The sequence below is a fragment of the Varanus komodoensis genome, unplaced genomic scaffold (genome assembly GCF_004798865.1).
Source record: "Varanus komodoensis strain SLA01 unplaced genomic scaffold, ASM479886v1 scaffold36, whole genome shotgun sequence".
In the NCBI taxonomy this organism is placed as follows: domain Eukaryota; kingdom Metazoa; phylum Chordata; class Lepidosauria; order Squamata; family Varanidae; genus Varanus; species Varanus komodoensis.
The window spans coordinates 8410005-8436095 of NW_025335873.1; the positions used below are offsets into that span (position 1 = coordinate 8410005).

A 26091-nucleotide genomic window follows, 5' to 3' on the forward strand; every position below is an offset into this window, starting at 1 on the left:
CTGTATCTGCAGAGCAAACAAAACCAACCTCCGTGCCGTTCATCCACAGGACGCACCCTGCTCCCGAGCTCCATGCCCCCGTCTATTTTAAGTCCGCTTCGTGCAAAAGGCCGGATCCTTTTAACGTGGCACAAGAGCTCTTTGAGGACCACTTCTGAGGAGCCTGAGAATGCGAACGTGGCGGTGGATCCGGCCAGAGATGCAGCTTGTCCAGCACTCTGCTCATGCTGCGGGTAGCCAGCTCCCGCAGTAGCCTCCCCATCGCACTGGTGCCGGGAAGGCACCCTCAGGACTGGATTGCAGCTCGGTTCATTCATTCATTGCAGGTGTGCTTGGATGTACCTCCTGCATGGGGGGGGGGGCTCCCCAGGAGGGGCGCACAGGTATGCAGGGCTAGCTCGGACACTGGCGCGCCGGGGCCTGAGCGCCCACCTGCGCAGGCACTGCGGGCCAGGGAGGCGAGAAGCTGCTCGCCCTCTGCGCGCCACACGCTGCGCAAAAGGCGCAGGGCGACGCCGGGCCGCCCGGTGCGAGAAGCGGGTCGGGGAACGAGCCCGCCCGCCTTGGCGTCGCGCTCCTGCGCTCGGCCCTTTCCGCCGCCGCTCGGCCCTTTCCGCGCGCCGTCGGGCGCCGGGCGGCCTTCGCAGCCCCGCCCCTCGCCCCGCTTCGGCAGTTTCCGCCAGCAGCAGCGCGCCGCCGCTCGGGTCTGCGGTGGTGACGTCACCGCCGGAGCCACCTTATAAATAGGGGCGTCGGCGCGAGCGGCGGGCAGTCGGTGCCGGAGGGCGGGCGGAGCGAGGCGCGGTGCCGTGCGGCGGGGCGAGCGGCGCAGCGGAGGTCGGCCGGCCGGCCGGCTCGGGCCCTTCGTGCAGACCCGGTGAGGAGAGCGCAGGAGCGGGCCGGGGCGCAGACAGAGTGGCGCTCTTCGCGGGGCGGGTTTAGGCCGCCGCCGCTGCAGCCGCGGCGGTGGGCGAGGCGGTCGCCGAGGGGAGCGGGGCTCCGCGAGCGCCTCCTTGCGGCGCCTGCGGGAAGTGCGCCCCGCAGGCGAACAGGTAGGCAGCAGGGCAGGTGTGTGCGCGACGCGGCGCCCCCCCCCCCCCGCCGCGCCCATTATCTCCTTTCTAGCATTTGGTGCTGACCTCCTTGCGCTGCATCGGCTGCGGTCGACGCCTTTGGCGCTGAAGGAGATTAAAAGGTGGGAGGGCAAGGTGCCTTTCCAAGGTGCCCATGGAAAGCAGTGGGGCCTGATTTGAGGAGGCATCGTTTGGGAAGTGGGCGAGGACCCCCCACTGAAAATAGCAGAGCAGAATGGCTCCTGAAGTGTCGCACGGACGGGATTGGGGTTGCAGTCCTGAAGGCACCCTTCGACCCCCCCCCAAACCAAATTTAAACTTGCTTTTGAGGAAGCAGGTGCAGATTGGGCAGGACTCCCCCCCCCCATCAGTCTTGGGTTCAAAAGGCGTTCTGGTTGGGAGGGGCACGTCCTTGTTATTAATGGTGGAAGCAGTCCAAAATGTGTTTTTAGTCCAGCAATGTGAATAGGCTACACACACACACACAAAAGAGGAGAGATTTGTATTCATTTAAGTGTGATCATTTTTCTTCTGGCATAGTACTTAGAAGAAATCGGGGGTTGTTCATTTATGTAATCTTTCAATAATGTATCCTCTTCATTTATTTGTATCACCGCTCTGAGACATTGTGAAGGACAGGATATAAAAGCCTCAAAGAAATAAACGAAATGAGATAAAGTATCCAGGAAGCAAAAAAAGAGGCGTTTGTTTTGCTTACTGGTTCATTCTCTTTCCTCTCCTCTAATTCCCAACGTTCGCACATTGTCAAAGTTGCAGTGTTTGGGAAAGTACTGGAATATTTTTTGGAGCTGTTAGTTTCTATGCGTGAATTATTTTCAACTCTTAAATGCATGCATCCATGAGTCCTCATAGAAACAGAGGGAAAGGGGAGACCAAAACAAAATCTTGGTTTAAATTCTGGGCCAGATGTCAGCCCCAGCACATTCTGTTAAGGACTTGGAAGCAGCTCTGGAAAGATTTGGGGCCAGCTGAGCACTTAAAAAACATAGTATTGCTATCTGGTAACTTTCATTTCTCCCCCAGCTCTGTCTTGGGGATCCACCCAACTGCTTTAGGCTTGCCTCTCTTATCAATTTTGCACATGTCAAGTTTCATTTATGTTTGTTTCATGTCTGCCAGAGGACTTCTTTCCAAGCACCTGGCCCTGAACAGCCAGCTCTCCCCACAGTAACGGTTTATATCACTGCTTGCTCACATATTTATGGTGAGGGACCAAATAGGTGCATCTGCTGGAGGATTTGTGGGGAGCGGTAACAAGAAGGCTGCAACCCCAAATGTATTTATCTGGGATTAAGTACTCTTTAGAGCTTACTTCTAAGCAGGAATACATACAGTTGTCTTCTAAATTTTAAAATGGGTTTTCTTCCTAGAAAAACAGATCAATGTGGAATCACTCTGTGTGAATATGAAAGTGTGATTCTAAGCCATGTTCGGTGATGAGCGGGCGCCAACCGAGGGGCTGGTAATCCTAGGTTAATCTGAGAATGTCCCTCCAGCGGGTTGCCTCTAATCAGAGGTAGTTGCACCATCAGCAGGAATAGCTTTCCTCTGACTACATGCCCGCATCCTCGCAGGCATTCCCACATTCATCGACGACGCTTGCGTTTCCCCTGCACATCTTTAAAAACAGCAGCGGTTCCCCGCAGTCTTGATTCACTTGGGTGCTTGGGGTCGGGGGAGGCAGGGAGAAGAGCCGGGTGGGGCAGCTGCTTTCCTGGCCCAGATGGACTGGCTGTTCCTTCTGCCCTTGGAGAGGATGGTGGAGCCGACATTGTATTTTTGCTGGGCGCCGGGGAGAAAGAAAAGGACCCGCCCTAGGTAGCAGCAGCAGCAGGACTCTCATTCAGAGCCTCTGGGATGGACTCGGTCTCCCTGGCAAATGAGCTGTGACACCAAGCCCCCAGCCCCCCAAAAAGATAAAGAAATGAGCGAGGGGAAGGCAGGCGCCCCACCCCGATTCGAGAGGGCAGCACTCCAGTTTCACGTAGAAAAGATGCGGAGCATTTCCAGGCAGCCTGTGCATTGCAGCAATGGCTTCCCTTGATGTTCGCGCACTCAGCCCTGCCCAAGGTCGGGAGATGGAGAGCAGCAGCGGGTGGAGCGAATTTCTGCACGGCTCCGAAGGGGAAGGGTTTCTCGATTCAGCAGTGTCGCACAGCTCTGCCTAATAAATCAGGTAATTGAAACACGGGCTGCATACCAATTTCTTCCCTGTTGAACGGGGAGGATGCTTTTCCGTAAATAAACCCCCTGAGAAGCAGCGCAATCGCTAAAGACAATGGAATCTCTCTCCGAATGTTCAACTTGTCTTGTCTTGAGGGGTGTTTCAGACATAAATACGAGACTATGTCCTCTTTATCCAGATCCTTTGTCCTTTTTCAGAGCTCCAGCTTTAACAGAGAACATTTTTATGCACTTAAAGTATGTATTAGCCTTTGCTCTCTTTTGCAAGTTTAATCTCCACCTATGGCAAATTTAGCCACAGATAATGGGGTTTTGAAACTGTTTTATTTTTGTTAATGTTTGTTCTTGTGTCCTTTTTTTTTTTTTTTTTACTATTAGAGATATACATTATTTTGCCACCTTAGTCCCCCCTCCCAGATTCTGCAGTTGTATCTGAGTCATTTTCACACTCAGTGAAGTATTTGTCATACTCCCAGAGTTATTTTTCACCTTGCAGATTTTTCTTCTTAAACCCAGACTGTCATTAAGCTTGGTATTGGACAATATTTTTCTGTCATAGACAATGAAAGTAATAATTTCATGAAAAGCTAATTATGGAGAGTTCTTTGTATCTCGTGATTAACAGATCTCATCCAAGGATATTTTAAAAAACAGATACTGCACCAAGTTACCAGAAGATTCCAGGCAGTGTTTGTTATGGAATAAGATACTATCTTAAATGCATTGTGCAGCAGCAGCTGTTACATAAAATATACCTTGCCTGGTTTTATAAAACATTAGACCAGAAATGAACAAAGTCTGGGTTTTTCTATGGTGGTGGGGATAGTTCTGCTACAGTGGTAAGAAATAATAATTCTCCAGATTTAAGAAAATCAAAAGACTGAGATGGTGGAAAGAACTGAACTGATAAACATACAGCAGTTTATTTCTAAAATTTAGTCTTTGGAGTAGGAAAATTAACAAAAACCTGGTACTTTGTAACTCGCCAACCTTCCAGCAATAATGAATTTATCCTGTTAATTTGCATGTGGAATTGTCCGTCCTCAAGAAAATACTATTGGACTTACATCTTGTGTTAAAACGTAACCTTTTTTTTTTCTTTTCCAGAGTTAGGTTGTGTTTTCTTTGCTTATGTTCGGAAGGAGGAAATACGTTTGCTCATTATTGTATTAACCCAACCGAGGATGTTCCCCTGTTGCAATAGCTGTAATATTCTCCCTCCTCATCGCACATATCTGGAATCTGCTCCAAGATAACTGGGTGGAGCAGACTGCAGATGGTAGGAAGTCAGTGCCAAGCTCACTTCAGTTCCAGAATCCCGTGGCTGTTTGAGACTCAGGCTCCGATCAACGGCAGCCCGTACGGTACTAAATAGGGCTCCTTAATTGCTATTTCCTATCAAAGAAGGAGATGCATACAATTCCTTGCATGAAACAGCACGGAGCATACAATTCCTTGCATGAAACAGCACGGAGTTTAGTGAGCAGGTGCAAGGACTTACTCCCAGGTAAATTGCCTTGCTTTTCAGACTTGTTCGCAGTGCTGCTGTCTGAACAGCTGCCTCCCCACAGATAACTACAAAGAGGAGATGGCGACTGTTCCAAGCAAGGGGAAATGTTTAATATTTAAGCTTAGCCCTGCTGCCCCGCGTATTCAGCCCGACAGAGCGGAGTGTGTGCTTGGGAGGGCCACGGATAAACCTGCTTCGCATGTTAAGTGTGTTACAGGTTCCACGAAGAGCTGTGTAAAAAAGGCTTCATTCGGGTCATATTAGAACGGTAGAGGGGAACACGCAGCTTGAAATGCAATTGCACCGTTTTACGTTCGTGCTTTATACCCAGTGAAATACTGAGAGTGCTCCTCCCTTTTAGAGCCTGCATTCCTTCGTCATGTTGTCATCATTTCGCAAAGTCAGAGTCCAGGTATTTTACAATATGCATGCAATAACAAAACCATCCTTCTTGCCTGCCGTTGCCTCTTTTCTTCCCCTGCACTGGCTAAGCATTTGCACAAACTTTTTCAGCCTGTGTGTGTTATTTATTGATATCTGCAGCAGAAGGACAAGGGGAAAAAAGCGATTTGTCGTCTGAAAAATCATAATGCCTTTTAATGTTGGGCGTTGGAAAAGACCTTAAATTTTAAATTATTTTTGCTTTCTGGTGCATGGAGTGTGATCAAGTGTGCATTTAGTTATTTAGTTATTTATTTATGAAAGCAGCTCATTGGGATATTTAATAAGTCACATGATGCCTTTATTTGATAGCCTGCTGATACGATTCAAGCTTTTTAGGGCCTTTGGCCATACTATCTCACTGCAAATTCTGTCACAGCACATTCCATCTATTGCATGCATATTCGTTTTAATTTGAATTAGCCCAGAGTGATGAGAGAGTGATGCTTCCGCACCATTTCTTACTAAGGACTGCAGTTGAAGTGTTACTGAATCTACCCCCGCAACGCTTATACTTCCTCCTGTTTGGTTCAATGTGCTAGAATTTAACTAGGTCATATGAAAATATGGGATTTTTATTAATAAGAATAGTCTAAAATCACCCAACTCCAGGTTCTTGCTACGAAGTGATGATAGCAAAAATTGCCAATGAGATTTAAGTTTGAAAACTCAGAATACTCGTGCTAAATTCTATATAGTCTGCTGCCAAGACAATTTTTATTTTTTTAATGTAGTCTCCTCTGTACCCTGCATGGCTGTGAATACTTTGGGATGGAGATGCCGAACTGAAAAAAACCTGTACATAATGAAAGTTGCTGATTAATCCTTTTGCAAGCAAATAATTCCGTTCTGGGTCCTTTGTTCCATTTAAAGGCCTAGTTTGTATCAAGGTCTTGCAAAGATTCAATTTGTTTGATTACTGTATGAAGATCAAGGCCACAAAATGCCCTTGGTAACCAGCCAGGAGGAGAATGTTAGCCCGACACATTGGAGTACACCAGGTTGAGGAAAGCTGCATCTCACACTGGTCTGTTCATGGTACTTCTTGCGTCCAAAAACACACATTCAGAGTGGCATCCAAGCTTGGTCCTACGCAGAGCGGAATCACTGAAATCATAAGGACTTAATGTTAGACTCGCATCAGATACAATTACTCCTTCCTCCTGGGTAACTTTGCATGTTGTGCCTGTGGTTCAGTTCTCTCTGAAGCAGCTGCCATGAATAATGTTAAAAGACCGCCATTTATACAAAGCAGCAAGTCAAGAAGCGATCGCAGTATTGCGCTTGACTCGGCTTGCTCGTTTCTCATTCCATCCTGCGGACATTTTCAAGGCAGGCCGACTTCTTCCTGCTAGGATGGTAGAGCTTTGAAGCAGACGTTCTGCGTTCAGCTGAAAGAGTCAGTTTTTAAAATCGCAGTGGGGGCTTTTAAAATGCCATCGTTTGAAGCGGTGGTCAGTGCTGACGGTCAGGGTCCTTCAGCCAGCCTGGCACTGCTGCTGACAAGCGCTGCAGGTTTCGGCTTTGCCGCATTCCTTCTGCAAAAGGAGTCTGCAAGTCACTCGGCCCAACCTCCTTCACTCCTCCTCAAACGCTGCACTTCAAGATCAGCGCTCGATAGCACCCTTTTTAATACCCAAGCACCAGGAGTAAATCTATTCCGGAGTAAATCTGTTCCTCAAGAGAGTTTTGCCACACAATTGTCTTACTACCTCCCTGAAATCCTGAGGAACCTACTGGTGTGTAAAGAGCTCTGCAGGCTCTCGTAGTTCTGCATCCTTTGCAGTGCAAGAGCTCAGGAGAATCATCTGTTTTCCACTACAACTTGACGGGAACGAAATGCCCGCTGTTGTGATAGGTGGAAAAGAAGGCCCTTAGAAGGCTAGGGCACCCTTTATCTCCCCGCACTCCACCACCATGGTGCTTTTATCGCACTGTCTGCTACAGAGCTGCTTTGCACCACAAATTTTTAAATCGGTACTATGTAGGCAGGAGTTCGATACGTGACACTTCCGTTTATTGCAGTGGCCACCCAGAGAGCGAGATGCTAAAAGATGAGCTTTTATGCACCATTCATACATAAACCTAAGAAATATGCCCACCATCGCGTGTGAAATGATGGGCATTTGTATACTTCGTAGTAAACGTGCTTCAGCTACCCAAAACATGAGGGCATTTCAGCAGAACGGTTGCTGGTGTGTGTTTCATGGCGTACAGATGGGCTCTGGGCAGGGGAGAGCTCTTGGGACTGCAGTGGGTTGTGTGCGCATTGTGAAAAAGGTGGGTTCTGTATGGGGGAATCACCGGGAATGGGGTCAGAACTAACACCGTGTGTGCCACTGGGCAAGACGCGGCCGAGGGTGACCAGAATTCACAATTGGCTGGAGCAGCTCCTCTCTGAGGAATGTTTGCAGCACTGGGGTCTTCTCAGCTTGGGGGGGAAATAGGTTAGGGCAAAATTTCCATAAAGGAAGCCACAGGCTTGGGGTACGAGAGCTGGACGGGGCCGTCAAGGGCAGGACATGTGGAAGTGTGCTAATTCTCAGGGCAGCCATCGGTTGCAGAGGGCCGGAGAGCATGTAGCAGCAAGAAGGGGCGCGGGAGGGTATGGGTGGTGTCGAAGACGCGTTGGGGTCACCCCAGGAACCCGAGTGGCAGGAGACTGCGGGCAGGCAAGCACGAGCCGCTCCTCTCTGCCTGCACAGCTAAGCAGTAGCATTTGCTGTCCCGAAACATGGCCGTGGCCACCACCTTGGGCAGCTTTGGGAGATGAGAGGAATTCGTGGGGGATGGGGCCGTTAATGGCTGCTGATCAGGATACGCCCCCGTAACCGCAGAGCAACTCTGGGCAAGGATTGTGTCCTTCTGTTTTGCTGGTCCCACAGGCAGCCTGCTTGGAAGCTGGGCCGATACAGTCCTGCTCTTCCGGGTGTGCTTTGCGATTACTCCTGTGTAGGGAAGAGGACTCCTCCTAATGCCTGCTTAACCCCCGTTTTGACAATGGCTTTTCTGTGGTGAATGGTGTGGCTGACATCACGGCTGTTGCATTGCAATGTCTAAAAATATCCCTTGCTCAGCATTCCCTCTTGGGTGGCTAGTGCTCTGTTGTATAATTGTTGATGCTAAAGGACGCTGAGAAGCCCGTTTCGAAGGTGCCCAGGCTCATCGGGAAAGGTGGTAAAGCAGTTCTCCCTCTTGTATCCTAGCCTGTGGCTTCGCTCATCTCCGATCGGGTGTGTGACTAAAATTGCAAGGGAGCATTAATCCAAACATCTACTGATTTCAATGATGCAACCCGAACTCTGCACGAACCACGCCTAAAAAACATTTCTCGGCAGCTATTTTCCAGACCTTTCCTGCCTTCTTTATAGCCGCATCTCTTAGCTGAAAGTAACCTAATTACTTTAGCTTCCCTCTGCAGCCTGGAACTTTCTGTCTAGTGTTTGACCTTATCGGCACAGTGCAGATTGCAATGGGAGGGGCCGGTGCGTATGCCGCGCCAGCGCCGGGCAGCCAACAGTAATGTCTGGAATGTGATGGTGTGTGCACTTACACGCACGCACGCGCACACAGAGGTCAGAGAACAAAGTCTGTTACTCCCCGTCAGGCTTAGTACCTCCAAGTGGATCAGCGTTTAAACTGTGATCTCGTTTAAACGCGGCCAGTTTGCTTGGCTACCTTCCCTCGCCTTGCGCAAAAGCTGTCCTTTCCACAGAGGTCCTCGTCGCACCGGGAGACGCTGCAGTGCGCCGGTTGCGAAAGGGTCCGTCGGGTTTGCCTCTGCAGTTCTGAGCGCAAATGTCGGATGCCGCCTGCACCACTCGGCAGCATCGGCGATGGCGGACGGGTTTGGCCCATGGCACCCCAAGCAAGCCTCGGTCGTGTTTTGGCAGAGCAGGCTTGCGAGCGTCATCTGGGCTGCTGCTTCTGTCCTCCTCTGCCTGACAGAACAGTCCATTATCCAGCCACTTCCTTTTCCAATTGACTTGCCCGGCTCACTCTTGTCACAAAGAACGCCTTTTATATTTCTAACTTCTCCTTAAAGGGCAAGTCGAGTAGTGTGATTGGAGCCAGAAGAGGAGATGCATTTAACATTGCGGATCCCGAAATAGTTGAACAGAAGCACAATCCAGTTTTCTCAAACAGTTAAAAGTGGATCGTAAAGAGCAAGGGCTAGCGAGCAAGTGCTCCCAGGGGGAAAGCCTCAGAGCCAGCCAGTTGCCTTCCTGTGTTGTAGAATCTGTGAATGACCAGGAGGAGATGGAATACAAGTGAAGGCGGGCGCATGTGGAGACAGTGTCCACACCCAGGTTGGGTTGGGTATGATTGCCAATCCCTGAAGAGATTCGCTCGTTGCACTTAGTCCTTCTGTTTGGCATAATGCTCTGCCTTTTGTGAGAGGTGATCAGGAGACCCGGGCCAGCCAAGCGAGCATCTGTTTGGTCAGAAATCCTCACATGATGTTCGAGCTGTATCTGTGGCTGCCTATAATCTCACGCTGCTCTTTTAGGGTTGATGTGAAGCTAAGCAGACGGAAGCAGTTTTGACCTTCGACTTAGTCTGGCAACGAGCACCTGAAAATATCCACGTCTGATTTACACCATGAAAAGCAACGCCGTTCAGCAGGCTTCCCCCCCTTGTAAATATGCACCTTCTTAAAATACTGCAGTGCAGTTAAGGGGCCCTGAGCATTCCCAGCAACAACGGGCCGTAGCTGCAGTCAATTTCCCTGAGCAGCGTGCGATTCGTGCCGGGCGAGAGTTTTGGAATGCATGAATCCAGAGCATGTGTCATGTGCTCGCTTTTATCGGTTTCCTCTCCGGAGGCCAACCATCTCTCGTAGCAAGATCAGGCTGTGGAAAATATTCCCCCACCTTTGGGTTTAAATGGAGTGCATTTAAAGATGCTGTTTCATTTTTCCGCATGCACCTGGGAAGCGATTAAATAACAGCGGCGTATTTAATGAGGTGGGCTTCGTGCGAACGGAAGGGGAGCGTCTCCGGTGGTGGCAGCATCCATTAATAGAATGGTTGCTGGAAGGTGCTTCTGCCCAGTTTTTAGCAGTCCCCCACCCTATGCTGTTCAGAAGTCTCCTCCCACTTTTCAGGGGGCTGGAGGGTCTCCCATAGGAAAGAGAGGACAAGAAAGTCCTATCAGGAGCTTCTGATAACGACCCCCATTTCACTTCCTGTAAGTAACTTAGTGAAAAGTTGGCTTTGTTTTCCAGGAAGCAGGTGATATACCGCTCATTTGTTCTGGCATCCTGTTGACTTAGTGGCCCCTGAAGGATTTCTGTTAGGCGGCCTAAGGGCCATTCTGTATATTATGGGCTGGAAAGTCCAGATTTGCTGCAGGGAATGAAAGTCTTGGCATGAAGCATGGGATTTAAAACGTGGGTTGTCTCATTCAAACTGCATCACTGGGTTCAGACATAATAACACACCATGGCTCCAGGGCTTCTACAGAGCTTTCATTTTGAACCAGCAGGAACTTCCTTGGAGTTTGAGCTTGGAGAAACGTGGCCAGTCAAAATCCAGTTTGTTCTAAGTGACCACCATTAGAGCAAACCACAAGTGGCAAGAGCCATTTGAAACAAGTTGGTCAACGGTTTAGGGTAACGGGGAGGTAATGAGAAAAAAGACTGCTAGAATTTCTGTCAAGGTTCAGCTGACAACCCTGTAAAGCCCCACCTGTGCTGCCTAAGGCCCTTCCCTCCCTCAGAGGTGCTGGGATTTGAACTCAGGACCGGATGCATGCAAAGCGTGTGCTCCGTCTGCTGCAGGGATATTGGTGCGAGGCCTCCTCCTCTTGAATTTCCAGTCTGCAGCTTCTGCCTGTACTGATTAGTGCCCTCTGACTTGCAGAAAATGGACCCTACCGGTGTGAAGGTGCTGGAAACAGCGGAGGACATACAAGAGAGACGTCAGCAGGTGTTGGACCGATACCACAGGTTCAAGGAGCTGTCCACCTTGAGACGCCAGAAGCTTGAAGATTCCTACCGATTCCAGTTCTTCCAGCGTGATGCTGATGAACTGGAAAAATGGATCCAGGAAAAGCTCCAGATTGCGTCCGATGAAAATTACAAAGACCCGACCAATCTGCAGGTAGGAACATCTTCAGATGGTTCATGCTCTCTGTCCAGGTAGGTGCTGCATGTGAAGGAACTCAGAAGCCTCGATAATGCAGGTCTTACTCCCGTTGAATGTTTTTCTTTTCCAGGGAAAATTGCAGAAGCACCAAGCTTTCGAAGCTGAAGTACAAGCCAATGCTGGGGCCATCGTTAGGCTGGATGAGACTGGGAACCAGATGATTAAGGAGGGGCATTTTGCATGTGAAAACATAAGGGTGAGTGTTGGCATTTTTCCCAGGACTGTCTTTCAATAAGAGTCATTTAATGCAACCTTTGGACATTCCTAAGTAGGCCTGTTGGTTATTTGTCCACCTGCAATGGCAGTGGGAATAATATGATCACTGCGTCAGAGCTCTTTTCTCCCATAAAAACGTAAAACATGCCGGGACTGCATTTAATCAGATCAGATTCCAGGGCAGCATTCCACAGTGTGGTGCCCTGCATATGCTGTGGACTTCAACTCCCGACAGCCCCAGCAATGGGCAGAAATGTCGTGAGTCCAGAATATCTGAAGGGCATCACAAAAGGAAGGGCAGTCACTCTGAAGGATCCTCAAACAGCTGCAATGCAAAGCATCAGACACTCACAACTGCCAGGCAAGCGGAGGAGTTATTAATATGGCTTAGCCTGGATAAGTAAAAATGTACCCAAGGTATTGCAAAATAAGCACCAGGCATGCCCCTTTGAGGAAGACTTTGCAAATCTTAGGTACCATAATTGGAAATCGGACCTCGTGGTCTCTGATAAGCGGAGTGTTATTCGAGCTTCCGGAGGCAGTGAGTAACTGCTTTGAGGAACTGAACGGCGGTTCTCCGGCCTGCGCCCTCTTGGCAAAGAGCTTTGAGTGCAGTGCTGGGCCCGTTAGCAACATTTAGGAGCTTTATCATCTTACATGCCTCTGCAGTGGTCTGGTGTGGAAGGTCACCGCTCGCTCACGCTGCGAGGTCATTAAATGAAAAGCTCTTCTTTAGGACCAAGACAGATTGCACGGGAGAGGTTAGGAATGGTCAGGCATTCGGTTTGCGGAAACCCTTTACATTTGTTTTCTGTGCAAATACGCACAATGACAAGCTAGATCGCTCATTCCATAGCGTTGAACGGTATGTGGGCAAAGCTGCACCACAAATTATACTGCTGGCCGTGTGGCCCAGAGACTGGTTCTTTTACGAATGTAGCACAAGTATTTCCCCCTCATCCCTGTAGGATTGATGTTGTTCTGTTTGCGAAAGTAACCCCTGTGTATTAACGGTTCAGTCTTTCACGCCATACAGGACTGCTCAGCGCCCAATAGTAACCACCACCCAAGTTGGGGCCCAGATACGAGTAGGTGGATTGCTGGTTGTGTGAACGCTGTTTTTACACTCTTTCTTTGAATGCATCTGTCCTTTTCCTTCCCTTTGGATGATGTCTTTAAAAAAGAAAAAACAGCATGGGAACAGGTCCATATGTTATGTCATCAAGAGATGGTTGCTGCTGAAAATGGCATCCCTTTTGTGGATTTACCTATCCACAACCTGACCAGTGAGCAGATTCAGGGTTTTGGAAAATGTCTGCATCACCGTTCAGCCTTCAAGGCAGCTTCCAGATTGAAAACAGAAGAGCACGGTGCTTCCATGAAATCATTAAAACAGCAACCTGAAAGGAAATACAATTGAAATTAAAATCTAAAAATTTAAAAATCAGCATCCGTCCAAGAGGGATTTCCCAGCCTCCCCAACTTGACTTTCAAGTCGCTCTTATTGATGATTGCAGCACAGTAAAGCTGGGCGGAGTGAGCATTGCCTGTGCTTTGCTTTGCAAAAGCCATGCTGTCTTTTTCCCCCCATGCTCCTTTAACAGCCCCATGAGTCCTAGACGCTTCCAGGATTCTGATTTGACTAGAGGGCTTCCTTCCTTTCGACTAGTACATCTCAGTTGTCTTGCTTCACTGCGGTCCACAGAAGCCTTTGTCTCTCCCACAAGAAGGGGTCATATGTAATCCAACACATGTAAACTGGAAACAAACGACAAAGCGGGCTCTTACTGAATCGATTCATAAAACCTTGTCTTACAAAGCCGGCCCTACTTCTTGTGAGGCTTGCCTTCGATTCAGAAACAAAAGACGACTTCTTAGATTTCCTCCGGGGGTTGTGCCGTGGTTCATATCCTCATATGTCCGCTTGGAAGCCAACTGCTAAAATGGGTGAGAAAAGGAGCCCTTTGGAAAAACGTGAGGCCGCGCGGTGCTGTTTGGATGCACCCGCCATTCCCGGGGGAAGTTTGCAGAGTGGCCTCAGGTTAGACAAAGGGCCCGGGAGGGCCCTCAGTTAATGCTCGTCCTTGTTCTTTATTTGCATGCCAGGTGCAAAATTGTGGCAGCTGCCGCTGTCGGGCGGCAGGAGCCAACGCAGGGTTGGGACTAAGGAACTGGGAGTCCCTGCGAACACGGCCAGCTCTGGACTTTGCTTTTAGACCCTGCATTAAACTCCCAGTGCGTTTGCACAGAAATCCGCTTCTGGTCTTCACCTGAGCTTTCTTTCTCGCAGCAGCTTAATAGGCCTCCTCCTGTGCCTGCTTCTCTTAAGCTCTTGGGAGTCGGAACAGCGGCGGCCCACTGGAGTGGAGCCCTGAATGTTTCCTTTGGAGCACGGGGTCTCTGGGAGCCCCCCTGCTGCCCAGGAGCACTTGCTGAAAGGAAGGTCCAGAGTCTGATGGTCCCCCGGACAAGTTGGCTTTTTGCCCACATAGAAACAGGGCGAGTCTAAAGGGGCCTCCCGGGCCATCTCATCTGACCCCCAGCTCCAGCCGGCTCCGCTCACGACATGCCCACCATGTGCCTGTCCAGCCTCTCTTTGAACATGGGCTTCACCTGCGGCCACCTCTGCCCTTTGAAATATCCTGCCTGGTTTGTTTTTGTTTTTGAAATGCCCTCCTATCTCTTTGCCCCAATCCCTTTTGTCATAGCAGCCACGGTCCTTTACAGAAACACCAAGGGAAATTTTAGTGTACGTATAAAGCAGCACATACAAATTTGCGCAGGTGTTGTCCCTGTGGGCCTGACCCTCGATGTGTTCGGTACCTCGCAGCATCGCTGCTGAGCAACACTGGCCGATTTCTGCGTCGCATTGAAAGCAAGTGTTGTTTTTCTGGCCAAAGTTACTTAAAACAAAGCAGGATCAGGTCTGTGACAAGAAAGCGACCACGGAAGTTAACTGTGGTATCGCCAATAGCAAAATTCCATTCTGTCTCTCCTCCTGCTGACTGCAAGGAATGGAACGCTTCTTTGCGTTGCTTTGCCATGTTCCTTAAAAACTCACAGTTTAATATCTGGTGTAGTTACGTTGGTTTTATCATTTTTATCATTATTTTAAAATGGTTTTATCATTTAAAAAAAAAATCCAGACTCGACTTCAGGAGCTTCACCGGTTGTGGGAGTTACTGTTGGAGAAAATGCGGGAGAAGGGCGTGAAGCTGCTGCAGGCCCAGAAGCTCGTGCAGTATTTGCGGGAATGCGACGATGTGATGGACTGGATCAACGACAAGGTATGTGGGCTGGGACTAAGAGGCCGCTCCCGGGTGTAGGGTGTCGCTTGATGGGTGTCCTGTTGCCGTGCAGGAGATCGGGCCTAGAGGAGTCGGAACGACGTCTCGGGTGTCTTGTGTGAGGCGGAATTAGGTTGCACAGAAAGGCTCACGATCAGACCAAGCAATTGTCCCTGAGATAATTAACTGGTGGAGAAAAATGGACTTTCCAGATCACTGCAGGCCTTAAAAATGGAGATACGGACTAGAGAGCAAGTGAGGAAACAGATGCTTTAGTTTTTGGGACTGAACAGCTTAAATTACTTTAAAAAAACCCTCACTTTCTGGCAGTGGTGGATTAGCAAGCAGCACCCCCACCATTCGTGAAAACTGCTGTGCATTTTGCGTACAGTCTAATTACTAGCACTGTCTTTTCATCCTGTTTTACCAAGGTTCACAGAGTGACTTAGGACAGAGTTAAAAGGAACACGATGCCAAGTGTATCCTGCTAAATTAAAAATTTCCTTTGAAGACTGCTGGGTAGTAGAAATCTGTTATTGCAGAATGAATAAAGAATACGTTGAGAGAGAGCTTGTAGCTTTTTGAAGAGCTTAGCAGCATCTGGAACACATTCGCCTTGTTTCTCAAGTAGGGTAACTCATAACACAACTCACAATTACAGCCCAATCCTGTGCATTTCTGCTCACAAGTGAGGCTGCTGTGCGCTGTAGGGGTTTTGCTCAGGTGTGTCGTGCAAGCGATACCGGGGGGTAAACAGCATCGAGCACAGTTGCAATTACTGACTAGTAAACATACATTGGATCGCACTGTCGCAATGCATTTTTGGTCCATGATGATAGAACTTACTCCCAAGGAAGGATACATGGTATTGTGTCGGTACAGAAGCTGTTTGCGTGTGGTTATGTATTCTGACATTGCTGGTGGTTCAGACATAATGAAGAACCAGATTGCTCAGACGTAATTTGTGGTAATGACTGAGGGGCTAAATTGGTATCAGGGACTGCAGGTGGCACAGTGGTTTAAACCGCTGTGCTGCTGGGCTGGGTGATCGAAAGGTCGCCGGTTCGAATCTGCACAACGGGGTGAGTTCCCGTTGCTCCGTCCCAGCTCCTGCCAACCTTGTAGTTCGAAAGCGTGCAAATGCAAGTAGATAAAAAGGCGCCACTTCGGTGGGCAGGTAACAGCGTTCCGTGCACTTCGGTGTTTCGTCACGCCAGCCACACGACCACGGAGACTGTCTGCGGACAAGCGCTGGCTCCCTCGGCCAGGAAACGGAGATGAGCAGCCCCCCCGGAGTCAGGCGTGACTGGACATAACGTCAAGGGGAAACCTTGACCTTCACCTTTTACTGTGGAAGTACTGAGCAAGTGAGCCATTCCTGGACTGACTGGGCTCTTGCACATTGGAAGTGACCTGTTTATAGTTGCAGATCCATCTTCAGGCATCAGTGCCCAGGGGATATATGACAAAATAAAGCCAGGTTCTTATTGAACATCCTGTTTGGACAGTGGTGTAGTAGGTTTGGGGTTCAAAAAGCAGGGCTGCTTCCCCTCGAGTGACTCTCCTGTCCCTGGAGTTGCCCCGGTGTGCCGACGTGCCCTGTCGCTGTGCTTGCTAGGAGGCGATCGTCACCTCAGAAGAGCTTGGCCAGGACCTGGAGCATGTCGAAGTCCTGCAGAAGAAATTTGAGGAGTTCCAGACAGACCTGGCAGCCCATGAAGAGAGAGTGAATGAAGTGAACCAGTTTGCTGGCAAGCTTATCCAGGTAGTGGCCTTGGGGGTTTGGGCTTCTGGAGGCGGCAGGAGGTGTCCTCAGCAGCCCGGTGACTCCCCGGCTCTGCGTTTACTTACCTGAAAAAAGCAAAGCAGGGGGAGAATCAAAGGTGGTCCTGGTGGTCTGTATCGCCTCCTGTGCAAGGGGCATTCTGGGAACATCCTCTCGGCTGGACCCACCGAGCTCTCTGGATTTCCTTAACTTAAGAATCGGGACCCAAATAACGTCAGCTGATCCCCTGTGTCGGGTGAACAAGGACACGCTGCACGTGCACACGAATATATATTCAAATTACTTGCTTTTCTTTGACTGAGGGAAGGTTGGAGGGCAAGTTCAGCCTCCCCAGCCTGGTGCTGACCAGCTGTGTTGGAGGAGAGCTCTCATAAACCTCTCCTGGCTGAAGGATGATGAGGGGTGGGATGTCCTCCAACACATCTGGAGGACTCCATTATGGGGAAGACTGAACACGTAGCATTCCAGACAACTCTGGAGAGTTTCCAGTCTCCTCTGGTTGTCCAGTATTTGCAGAGCAGCTTTGGGTGCTGCATATAATTTATGAAAATCCTGTTCTATGGGAAGGTTGGATTGTGGGTGGAAAGAGCAGAAACCATTCAAGAAGAAGGTAGCCCTTCAGCCAGTGCAGATTCATCCAAAGGTCCCCAATCCCCTCGCCTTCCTAGGAGCAGCATCCTGAAGAAGAGCTGATCAAGTCTAAGCAGGACGAAGTCAACGCGAGCTGGCAGCGCCTGAAGGGGCTCGCTCTTCAGAGGCAGGGCAAGCTCTTCGGAGCAGCTGAAGTGCAGCGTTTCAACAGGTAGGGGCTCGATCGGCTTTCTCCGCGTGCGCACGCCTTTTGGCTCCAAACGAACCACGACCGTGAGCATTTTTCCATTTAGAGTGAACTCATCGGCACTGCCGTGGTCCGTCTAGGCACTGCAGTTTGCGCGGGTTGGTGGTGGGTTTGCAAGTCCCAGGCAGGACGTGATTCAGGGACCCAAGTCCTTGACTCCTCTGCTGAAGGTCTGAAACTGGGACCTTCTGCCGGGTCGTTCGCCCTCCCAAAGTGGCATGAACTCACACCGATCTCGGTTATGGTTTGGCTCATGGGAAGGACGAATTTCGTGCTGCTTAAAATGAGAGCCTGGTGTGTGTCTCTCTCCCTTTCTCCGAAATGGATTCCTTTCCATTACTCGGAATAAGGGGCCGGAACAGCAACGTATTGGGTCTCGTTTGAGGTATCCCTTTTGCAGATGGGATCCTAAGGATGTAAGATGGCCGCCCAACACATCTGGGAGCAGCTGGGTTGGAAAGGCTGCGGCAAGAACTGTTTAGTGGGGGGACTGTTGGCATGTGCAGGTTCCCCCGGCATGGTGTGGCGAAAGCTGGCTTTTGTTTCCGAGTAAATAGCAAAGATGGCCTTCTGCAGTTCTGTGGCTCCGATGAGGTCTTTGCCTTACTCCAATAGGGGGATGTGCATGAACCAAGCTGGGCTTTGCCTCTTGCAGGGACGTGGATGAAACTATTAGCTGGATTAAAGAGAAAGAGCAGCTGATGGCTTCGGACGATTTTGGCCGAGATCTTGCAAGTGTCCAGGCTTTGCTCCGCAAACACGAGGGCTTGGAGAGGGATCTGGCTGCCCTGGAAGACAAGGTAGACTCCCATTATCTTTTAATTGGAAGGGCATTGCTGGCCCCTTATTTTTCTTTTCTGTAATATTTCAATCTGCCTTCATCAGTCAAAATGAAGATCCTCCCGAGGATTGCCACTCCCATGGGGCTGACATACAACTTGGAAAGCCGTCTCGTTAATCTGGTTTAGCGTGTCCACCTGGGCAAGAGCCCGGCCGGAACATGCAGCAATCCATTCGGTTCCCATCAAACCGCCCTTGCGGCTACGGCCTTCCTCTTTGCCCCAAATCCCCCAAATCCGGCGCCCTTTTGCCGAGACAGGCTTCAACTGGGTCTCGTTGTCAGCTTTGGCGGCTCCTCTGTCTCTAGGTGAAAGCCCTGTGCGTGGAGGCCGACAGGCTGCAGCAGTCCCACCCTCCAAACGCAGCTCAGATCCAGGTGAAACGGGAGGAGCTGATCGCAAACTGGGAGCAGATCCGCACCCGTGCGGCTGAGCGGCACGCTCGCCTGAACGACTCCTACAGGTACAGCGCCACTCACTTGGGCAGGCGCCCCCCTCTCCTGGAAGGAGTCCTTGCCCAGACGCCCCCCTGTGTTGGAGGGGAGGAAGAAAGGCATTTCGGAATGCTTGCATGCAGATCGGCATTTTTCAGGGCCAGGGCGTGTTTCTCTTGGATTTTGCTTCCCAAGTAAACTTTTCCCCAAACGCCTTGGGCAAGAGGGAAAGAAGATTACCCTGTCATCTGCAGCAGGATAAACTGGTTTTCGGATGATCACCTGTTGTGGCATTCCTTTAATCCGTTGTTAGCCACGGAAGCCTCCAGAAGTGCTGGGCTAACCAGTGCTCGTGAATTGCGCTTGTTATACGGATTTGTGGCCAAATATTAAGTATCTTAAAGTGCATTAAAGCTGTAGCCAAATACTGGGCTAGTTTGCTCAAACCGTATGAGAAGGGGGTGTCCTCCCTGCTCTGCCCACGCTTGCAGCCGCCTTCTTTGCCTCACGCGGTCAGAGTTCCCGGCACTCCGTGTCCAAGGGCCTTCCATCTCCCCGGCCCTCTGTTCATACAACCTCCTGTAACCTGAGCTTTCTCTGCTCTCTGCCATCCTGTTATCTTCCCCCACCAGAGCGGAGGAGGGAAATAGCACAGAAGCTCGAAAAGTATGCACCTGATCTTAGCAATGTGAGCTGCACTGGGATGTTTCACTTCTGCTATCTCCTGCCCTTTCTCAAAGGCTGCAGCGATTCCTTGCAGACTTCCGGGATCTCACTAGCTGGGTGACGGAAATGAAGGCTCTGATCAACGCGGATGAACTTGCCAACGATGTGGCGGGAGCCGAAGCCCTGCTGGACAGACACCAGGAGCATAAGGTAATCACCCCGGAGCGGCGTCCGCCCGCCCGCCCGCTGCCTCGTGCCCCGCCGTGCTGCTGACCCGTGCAGCTGACTGGTGTTCGGACAGTCGGAGGCTCTCCAGATGAAGTGCTTTTGTGTCATGCTGGATTGTCTTCAGAGGCAGCCTCGTACAGAGCATGGGACGAAGGGTGGGCTAGATCCCCCTTTTATCTGTACGAAGGCAAATAAGGCCACGGTGCGATGCCTGTTGAGCTCAGAGGAAGGTTCCTTCGTCTCCCAGCATGCCACAGCCAGCCACTTTCCTGTCCAAACATGCACAGAAATGCACCCTAAAGATCTCCCAGTCCTGTAGCCACATGCGTGACTGACTTTCCGTGCTTGCTTCTTCACAGACGTGTACGTTTTGGGGTGTTTCTAAACGGTTGCTTTATCCTTCCGGAAGGTGAACGCAGGTTGCTTATGTGTTGCTACAGGGAGAGATCGATGCTCACGAAGACAGCTTTAAATCTGCGGATGAGTCTGGGCAAGCCCTGCTGGCCGCTGGCCACTACGCCTCCGATGAAGTGCGAGAGAAGGTGCGTTGAGTCGCCTTGCCGTGCGAGGGCCACGGAAGTGGAGGAGAGGATCAGTCCAGCCACCCCTGACCTCCTGCTCCCCCAGAGGGCTGGGCGGCAGCTCCTATCCTTACTGGCCACTTTGGCTGGGAAGGAGGGGGGGGCACCCCGTCAGCGGAGGCCAGATTGCTGTAGGCCCTGGGGCCATAAGGGCAAAAGCGCTGTGCAGGCATTGATCGCAAGCGTTCCGGTGCCTCTGGTGTCACTTTCCCAGTCCTGCGCCCTCCGATGCGTCTGTCCAAGGGACGGAGCTGGGGGCATCTCTGTGGAAAGGAACAGGCGCTCGGACGGAGTCTCGGCCCCGGCCCAGCTAGTCCGGGAAGCCCAGCGCCACAGCAGGGGCCAGGCGTAGTGTCACCATCGTCCCGCACCCACAGCCTCTTGGGGTGACCGCGCGCGTCGCTGCCGGGGGTAACTTTCCTGCCCCTCTGCCCCTCAGCTGACCATTCTGTCGGATGAGAGAACTTCCCTTCTGGAGCTGTGGGAGCTTCGTCGGCAGCAGTACGAGCAGTGCATGGACCTGCAGCTTTTCTACCGGGACACCGAGCAGGTCGACAACTGGATGAGCAAGCAGGAAGTAAGTGTGGCAGGCACACGCTCACGGGGCTGTGTGAGTGCCACGCGCTCTGCAGCACTGGCCCAAGGAGCGCTCGCCGCTACGGCACGTGTGAACGATTCGCATGCCTCCTGCATGACTTCATTCCCTTTCTCCCTCTCTCTTTGTGCAGTTACTGGGCATTTATGATACGGGCAACCAAGGATGTTAGCCTGACTAAGGAGTCCGCATTTGATTAGCTGTCAAGCGCTCCCAGAGCTTCGTGCCAGGTCTTCTCCTTTTCAGTCCTGAAGCAAGGCAGAGTAGATGGCTAGCTTCAGACGGAATGAGGGGCTTCTTTAAGGCGGACGGCACACGCTGCCTCCAAGGGGCAGCACCGCTTGAGTTACAGACAGGATTGACCAAGGGCTGGTACCTGTAGAAAGCAGGCTGGAAGGTGTGCGTTGCTGCTCCGGACAGTTCGTGCAGCGTCCTGTTTCCCATGGTGGCCGGCCAAATGCACCCCAAGCAGGGCATGTGGGCAACGATCCTTCCCCGTTGTCCCACTCACTTGGGACCGGAGTCCAGAGGTACACTGCCTTCGAACCTGGAGGTTCCATTGCAGCAAACACCTGCCCCCAATCCTGCCTTGTAAAAGCCATTCGCTCCACGTCGTACGGCTGCGGTTTCCCCCTGCACTGCGCAAAGAGGTGCTTTCTTGCCAAACAACAGACCCTACCCGATTTTTTTACTCATTCTCCCCGCCCTCTTTCCCCTTCAGGCCTTCCTGCTAAACGAAGACCTTGGCGACTCCCTCGACAGCGTGGAAGCGCTGCTCAAGAAGCACGAGGACTTTGAGAAGTCTCTCAGTGCCCAAGAAGAGAAAATCACGGTACGGCGCTTCTTTCGGCTGGGCTGGGGGCTGCTTTGCGTCACAAGTGAAGGCGAGCCAGCTAAGCAGAAAGTCTCAGTGCAGTTGCTTTAGAACGAGTGAGAGGGACCGTCTTGCCGTGCCGTCCTTTTCTTTCCAAAACGTATAGACTAAAGAGTCTGTTGGCTATATGCCACATAACCTTAATACTATATTTTAACTGTGTGCAGTAATTACAGCATACACAACTGAGAATCTGTTCACCTCGAACTGTGTGTGCCGAAGTAGCAGCGTTCTCAGCGGCAGTTGTGCTGTCTTCAAAGCCCCTTTTCACTAATTGGGTCAAACTGTCCCTAATTAGAATGACCCAAATTTTCAGAAGCCAGCTTTGTATAATAGACCTTGACTGATTCCACTATCGAGCACTTGCGATCTGCGAGTCCCAGGTCATAAACCCCCACTGGAAACCCCTGAACTAATAACGTTCAGCCGTTTCGAAAGATATTTCCCAAGACTCGCTTCCGAAAAGGACAAGGGCACATAACTAAAAATACATGTTGGGCTTCCCATCAGATTGAAAAGTGCTATCCAAAAAAATCCTTTTTTTGTGAGCGGAGCAGGATGTTTATGTGGTAACTAAACTGCCCAAGTACTTCCGTTAGTGTTAGGAAACATTAATGCTTGTTCAGCACTACCAGGACCTGTTTCCTTCGATCGCCACGGGCGAGAAATCTTCGTTTTGCTTTTTTGCACTAAATGCAGTGTGCTCCACCAAGTGGAACCGGGCATGAGGAAACGGAGGCAGCCTCTCCTCATCCTGTGTTTTCTTACTTGGGGAAAGACTTGTGGGGTTTACTTCTGGGTAAACATGTACAGAGCCAGATAGAGCGACTGAAGGTTCTCTTTGAAATGGGTCCTGTTAAGAACATGGGGTCTCTCTCCCAGGTGGATGTGATTGAACCTTGATATCAAATGCAATTGAGTCTGTGCTTAGGCGTTCCTATACTGTGCACATTCTAGAATTAGCATGCACACCTTTGGTGGGTTGCTGATGTACTTCAGTAAGATTTAAAACAATAGGGTAATTACTGCGGCGAGGATTGCATTTGCTCAGCGCTGGAGAAGTGAAGAACCACCCACCGACGAACTGATCCTGAAAAGGATCCTGGACTGTGCAGAAATGGATAGATTGACTTTTTTTTTTAGACATTTTTATGCCGCCCCATTCGCCGAAGCCTCGGGGTGGCTTACAACATTAAGTTAAAATACAAATATATTAAATTAAAATACAAACATTAAATTATAACCTGAAATTAAAATGTTTGTAAAGTGTAAACATAAAGTTAAAACACAAAAATAACAATATAAAATAAAATGACTTTGTCAGTGAAGGAGAAGCAAGATACTGACTTCTATCAAGTTTGGGACTCTCTTTATTATTTGCTAGAGAAACGGGACTTCGCATAGATTTAAATATGTTTTTAAGTTATCATAAATGGAAAAAGAAGGGTGTTGGGGCTGACCCAGCGGACCCGATGTTTTTGATGCTGGATGTTGTTTTTTATTGGTTTGTTTGTTTTTTAGGGTTATAATTTCAAATAAAACTTATTCAAAAAGATCGAAAACAATAGGCTCTTAAGGCACGGCTCATTTATCAGGGTGCTCATTTTAGGAGTGACATTAGGAATTATGGCAATGCATTGAGTCTGGGCCATTGCCAAGCCTGCAGCTAGCGCTGGAAACATTAATTGCATAGTTAATGAAAACAAATTTCTCTTTTTTAGGCCCTGGATGAATTCGCTACAAAACTGATTCAAAACAACCACTATGCTAAAGAAGACGTCGCAACACGCAGAGATGCTGTAAGTTTAAAGACACTTGTGCGGCTCACATTTCTGTTTTTTTAAAGAATTAGAATTTTCTAGCTGAGGTCGAGGGAATGGTCTGAGATTAAAGATCTCGCAGAGAAAGTCGCGATTCACCGGAAGGTCACTCTTCTCCTTCTGGCTCCTTCCAGCTCCTGAGCCGCCGCAACGCCCTGCACGATCGGGCCATGCTTCGCCGTTCCCAGCTTGCAGACTCGTTCCACCTGCAGCAGTTTTTCCGGGACTCCGACGAGCTGAAAAGCTGGGTCAACGAAAAGATGAAAACGGCCACCGACGAGGCTTACAAGGTGCAGTCATTCTCTGGGCAGCTCCGCTGGGCCTTCTGCGTTCCAGGTCAGGGTATCTTTGTGGGATGGTGGGCGTGAGGTGCGGGCAGCTGCTCCCGGCGTGGGAGAGCGCTTCTCCCTGGCACTTTCCCGGCCCCGGTTGAGCTGCAGCCTTTCTGTACTTCTCCAAGTCCTCCTGCAGTGACTGTCGCAGAACGCCTGATCTGCTTTTAACTGATGATCCAGGATGTGGCTTTCGTTTTGCATCGTTTCCCCAGAAGAATTCTGGATATAACAAAATTGATGCAATAAAAAGGTCAGGCAGGAAGCCCCTTAAACTCTTGTTCTGAGAGGAAGAGGTTTTGCAGGCCTGATCAAACAACACCGGAAAGTCAGTCCAAGCCAAGGGCACGTTGCAGAATAGGCTTTCCCCTCTGTTGCTGTTCGTTCCTTTGCCCCAGCCTAAGATGGTGCTGAGGTGGAGCCCTGAGTCAGTCCAGAAATCCTGATTCGGGACCCTCTGCTGGTCCTGGTGCCCACCTCCACACATGACACATCCAGTTCTGTAGCCGTCTTCTCACTGTTACTCAAGTTCTGTTGTGGAACTCTCCGTGCATCAAGTCCCGTCAGCTTCCAGGCACTACTATCTCCTCCTTCGTGCCCACAGGACCCCTCCAATCTGCAGGGCAAAGTCCAGAAGCATCAAGCTTTCGAAGCCGAGCTCTCCGCCAACCAGAGTCGCATCGACGCCCTTGAGAAAGCCGGGCAGAAGCTGATCGATGTCAAGCATTACGCTTCCGAGGAAGTGGCGGCTCGCATGCACGAGGTGATCAGCTTGTGGAAGAAGCTGCTGGAAGCCACCGAACTGAAAGGTAAGACTCACCAGGTGGGAGAGGACCTTATTCTAAGGAAAAGCTGGAAGGTGTGGCAGAGGAATCGGACCTTGGTGCTCTCGGCCGAGGGTCCCCTCCAGCCCTGCCTGGATGGGACCAAGGGCCTTCGTGTGCCATGCGCGTATCTTGCCAGCGAGCTGCAGGCCTGCCCCGGGTACGATTTGAACACCTGGGGCCGCTGTGCCAGGAGATAAGTGCAAAGTAAACTCTCCCCTCTTCAGGGATCAAGCTGCGGGAGGCCAACCAGCAACAGCAGTTTAATCGCAATGTGGAAGATATTGAGCTGTGGCTGTACGAAGTGGAAGGGCACCTGGCTTCGGACGATTACGGCAAAGACCTCACAAATGTTCAGAACCTGCAGAAGAAGCACGCTCTCCTGGAAGCAGACGTCGCTGCCCATCAGGTGCGACTTCCGCCTTCCTTGTCCGGAGAAGCCCCGTCCGTTCGTTATTTCCAAGCCCGAACGAGCAGCATTGTCACTCAGTGGGCTTGGAGGTCCTGAGCCCTTTTTGTGGCTTTTGAACTCTCGTTAGAAGCTCAAAAGCCAGACCCCCTCTGTCTCCAGAGTAAATTTCAGAATGTGCCCTGCCTGGTTTCAGAGGTAAGTTTAATTATTTAATGGCAGATCAGTGCATATTAAACAGCAGTTCAGTCTGGTTTTTGGGTTCGAAGTAATCAGCAGATGGGAATTTTCCCAAGGACCGTCTAGCATCACTTTTATATTTCAGCACAGCAGCTCCAAATATGGATCACCATCTCTACCTGACGTATTAAATAATAGTCTAGTAACTGGTTTCTCTACTTCCGTCCGCCTAAGCCTCATTCGAGGACTTAAAGATTCTGGTACAGAAATTTGAGGGGGAATTTCCTCAGTCTCGAAGAAATGAAACCCATTCTTTCCAAAAGTAGTATATAATCAACCAGTAGCTCAGTTTCAGACAACATACCAGACCATAATTTGTGGAACCCTTTGTTTAAAACCAAAACCAAGTTTTGAGTTTCCCAACAAAATACCAGCAGGGCAAAGTTCAGGACTGCTTTTCTGTTTTCATTTTATGTCCTCTGTGTCACTTCTAATGCAGACATCATGCACATTGGTACCGAGGGCGAACCACTGGTTCACAAAACCTACTACTGCCCCCCCAAAAATTAAAATAAAATAAATTGAGTATAGTTTGTCATTGGATTGCAAACCTATGGTCTGCCAATTCAGATAACATGACAGACCACAATTAATCTTCCTCAGCTGTGCTTAGTGGAAAGTCTGACTTGATTCAGGGTTTGGGATCTCTGTAGCAGAAAACAGTACACAACTGGCCTTTTATTTTTTGATACAATTCCATAGCTTGCTTAATAATTATAAAAGCAGAAAGTCAGGTTCCGAACT

The 26091-nt window shown here is 50.1% G+C and overlaps 1 protein-coding gene across 8 annotated transcripts in view; it reads left to right on the plus strand.

Moving 5' to 3' along the window:
• Positions 1-802: 802 nt before the first annotated feature.
• Positions 803-26091, plus strand: part of SPTAN1 (spectrin alpha, non-erythrocytic 1) — a 58599-nt gene continuing 33310 nt past the window's right edge. For 7 of the 8 annotated variants that reach the window (XM_044439959.1, XM_044439963.1, XM_044439960.1 and 4 more), the window contains exons 1-16: positions 5153-5200; positions 11094-11333; positions 11449-11574; positions 14741-14881; positions 16500-16646; positions 17336-17469; positions 18161-18305; positions 18653-18807; positions 19519-19654; positions 20113-20214; positions 20693-20830; positions 21570-21680; positions 23444-23521; positions 23677-23832; positions 24479-24683; positions 24926-25107. In XM_044439959.1, coding sequence (XP_044295894.1) covers positions 5168-5200; positions 11094-11333; positions 11449-11574; positions 14741-14881; positions 16500-16646; positions 17336-17469; positions 18161-18305; positions 18653-18807; positions 19519-19654; positions 20113-20214; positions 20693-20830; positions 21570-21680; positions 23444-23521; positions 23677-23832; positions 24479-24683; positions 24926-25107 — 2229 coding nt within the window. In that variant the 5' untranslated portion in view covers positions 5153-5167. Of the gene's footprint in view, positions 878-5152; positions 5201-11093; positions 11334-11448; positions 11575-14740; positions 14882-16499; positions 16647-17335; positions 17470-18160; positions 18306-18652; positions 18808-19518; positions 19655-20112; positions 20215-20692; positions 20831-21569; positions 21681-23443; positions 23522-23676; positions 23833-24478; positions 24684-24925; positions 25108-26091 lie in introns of those variants that run through there. The other variant, XM_044439961.1, reaches the window with a different exon arrangement.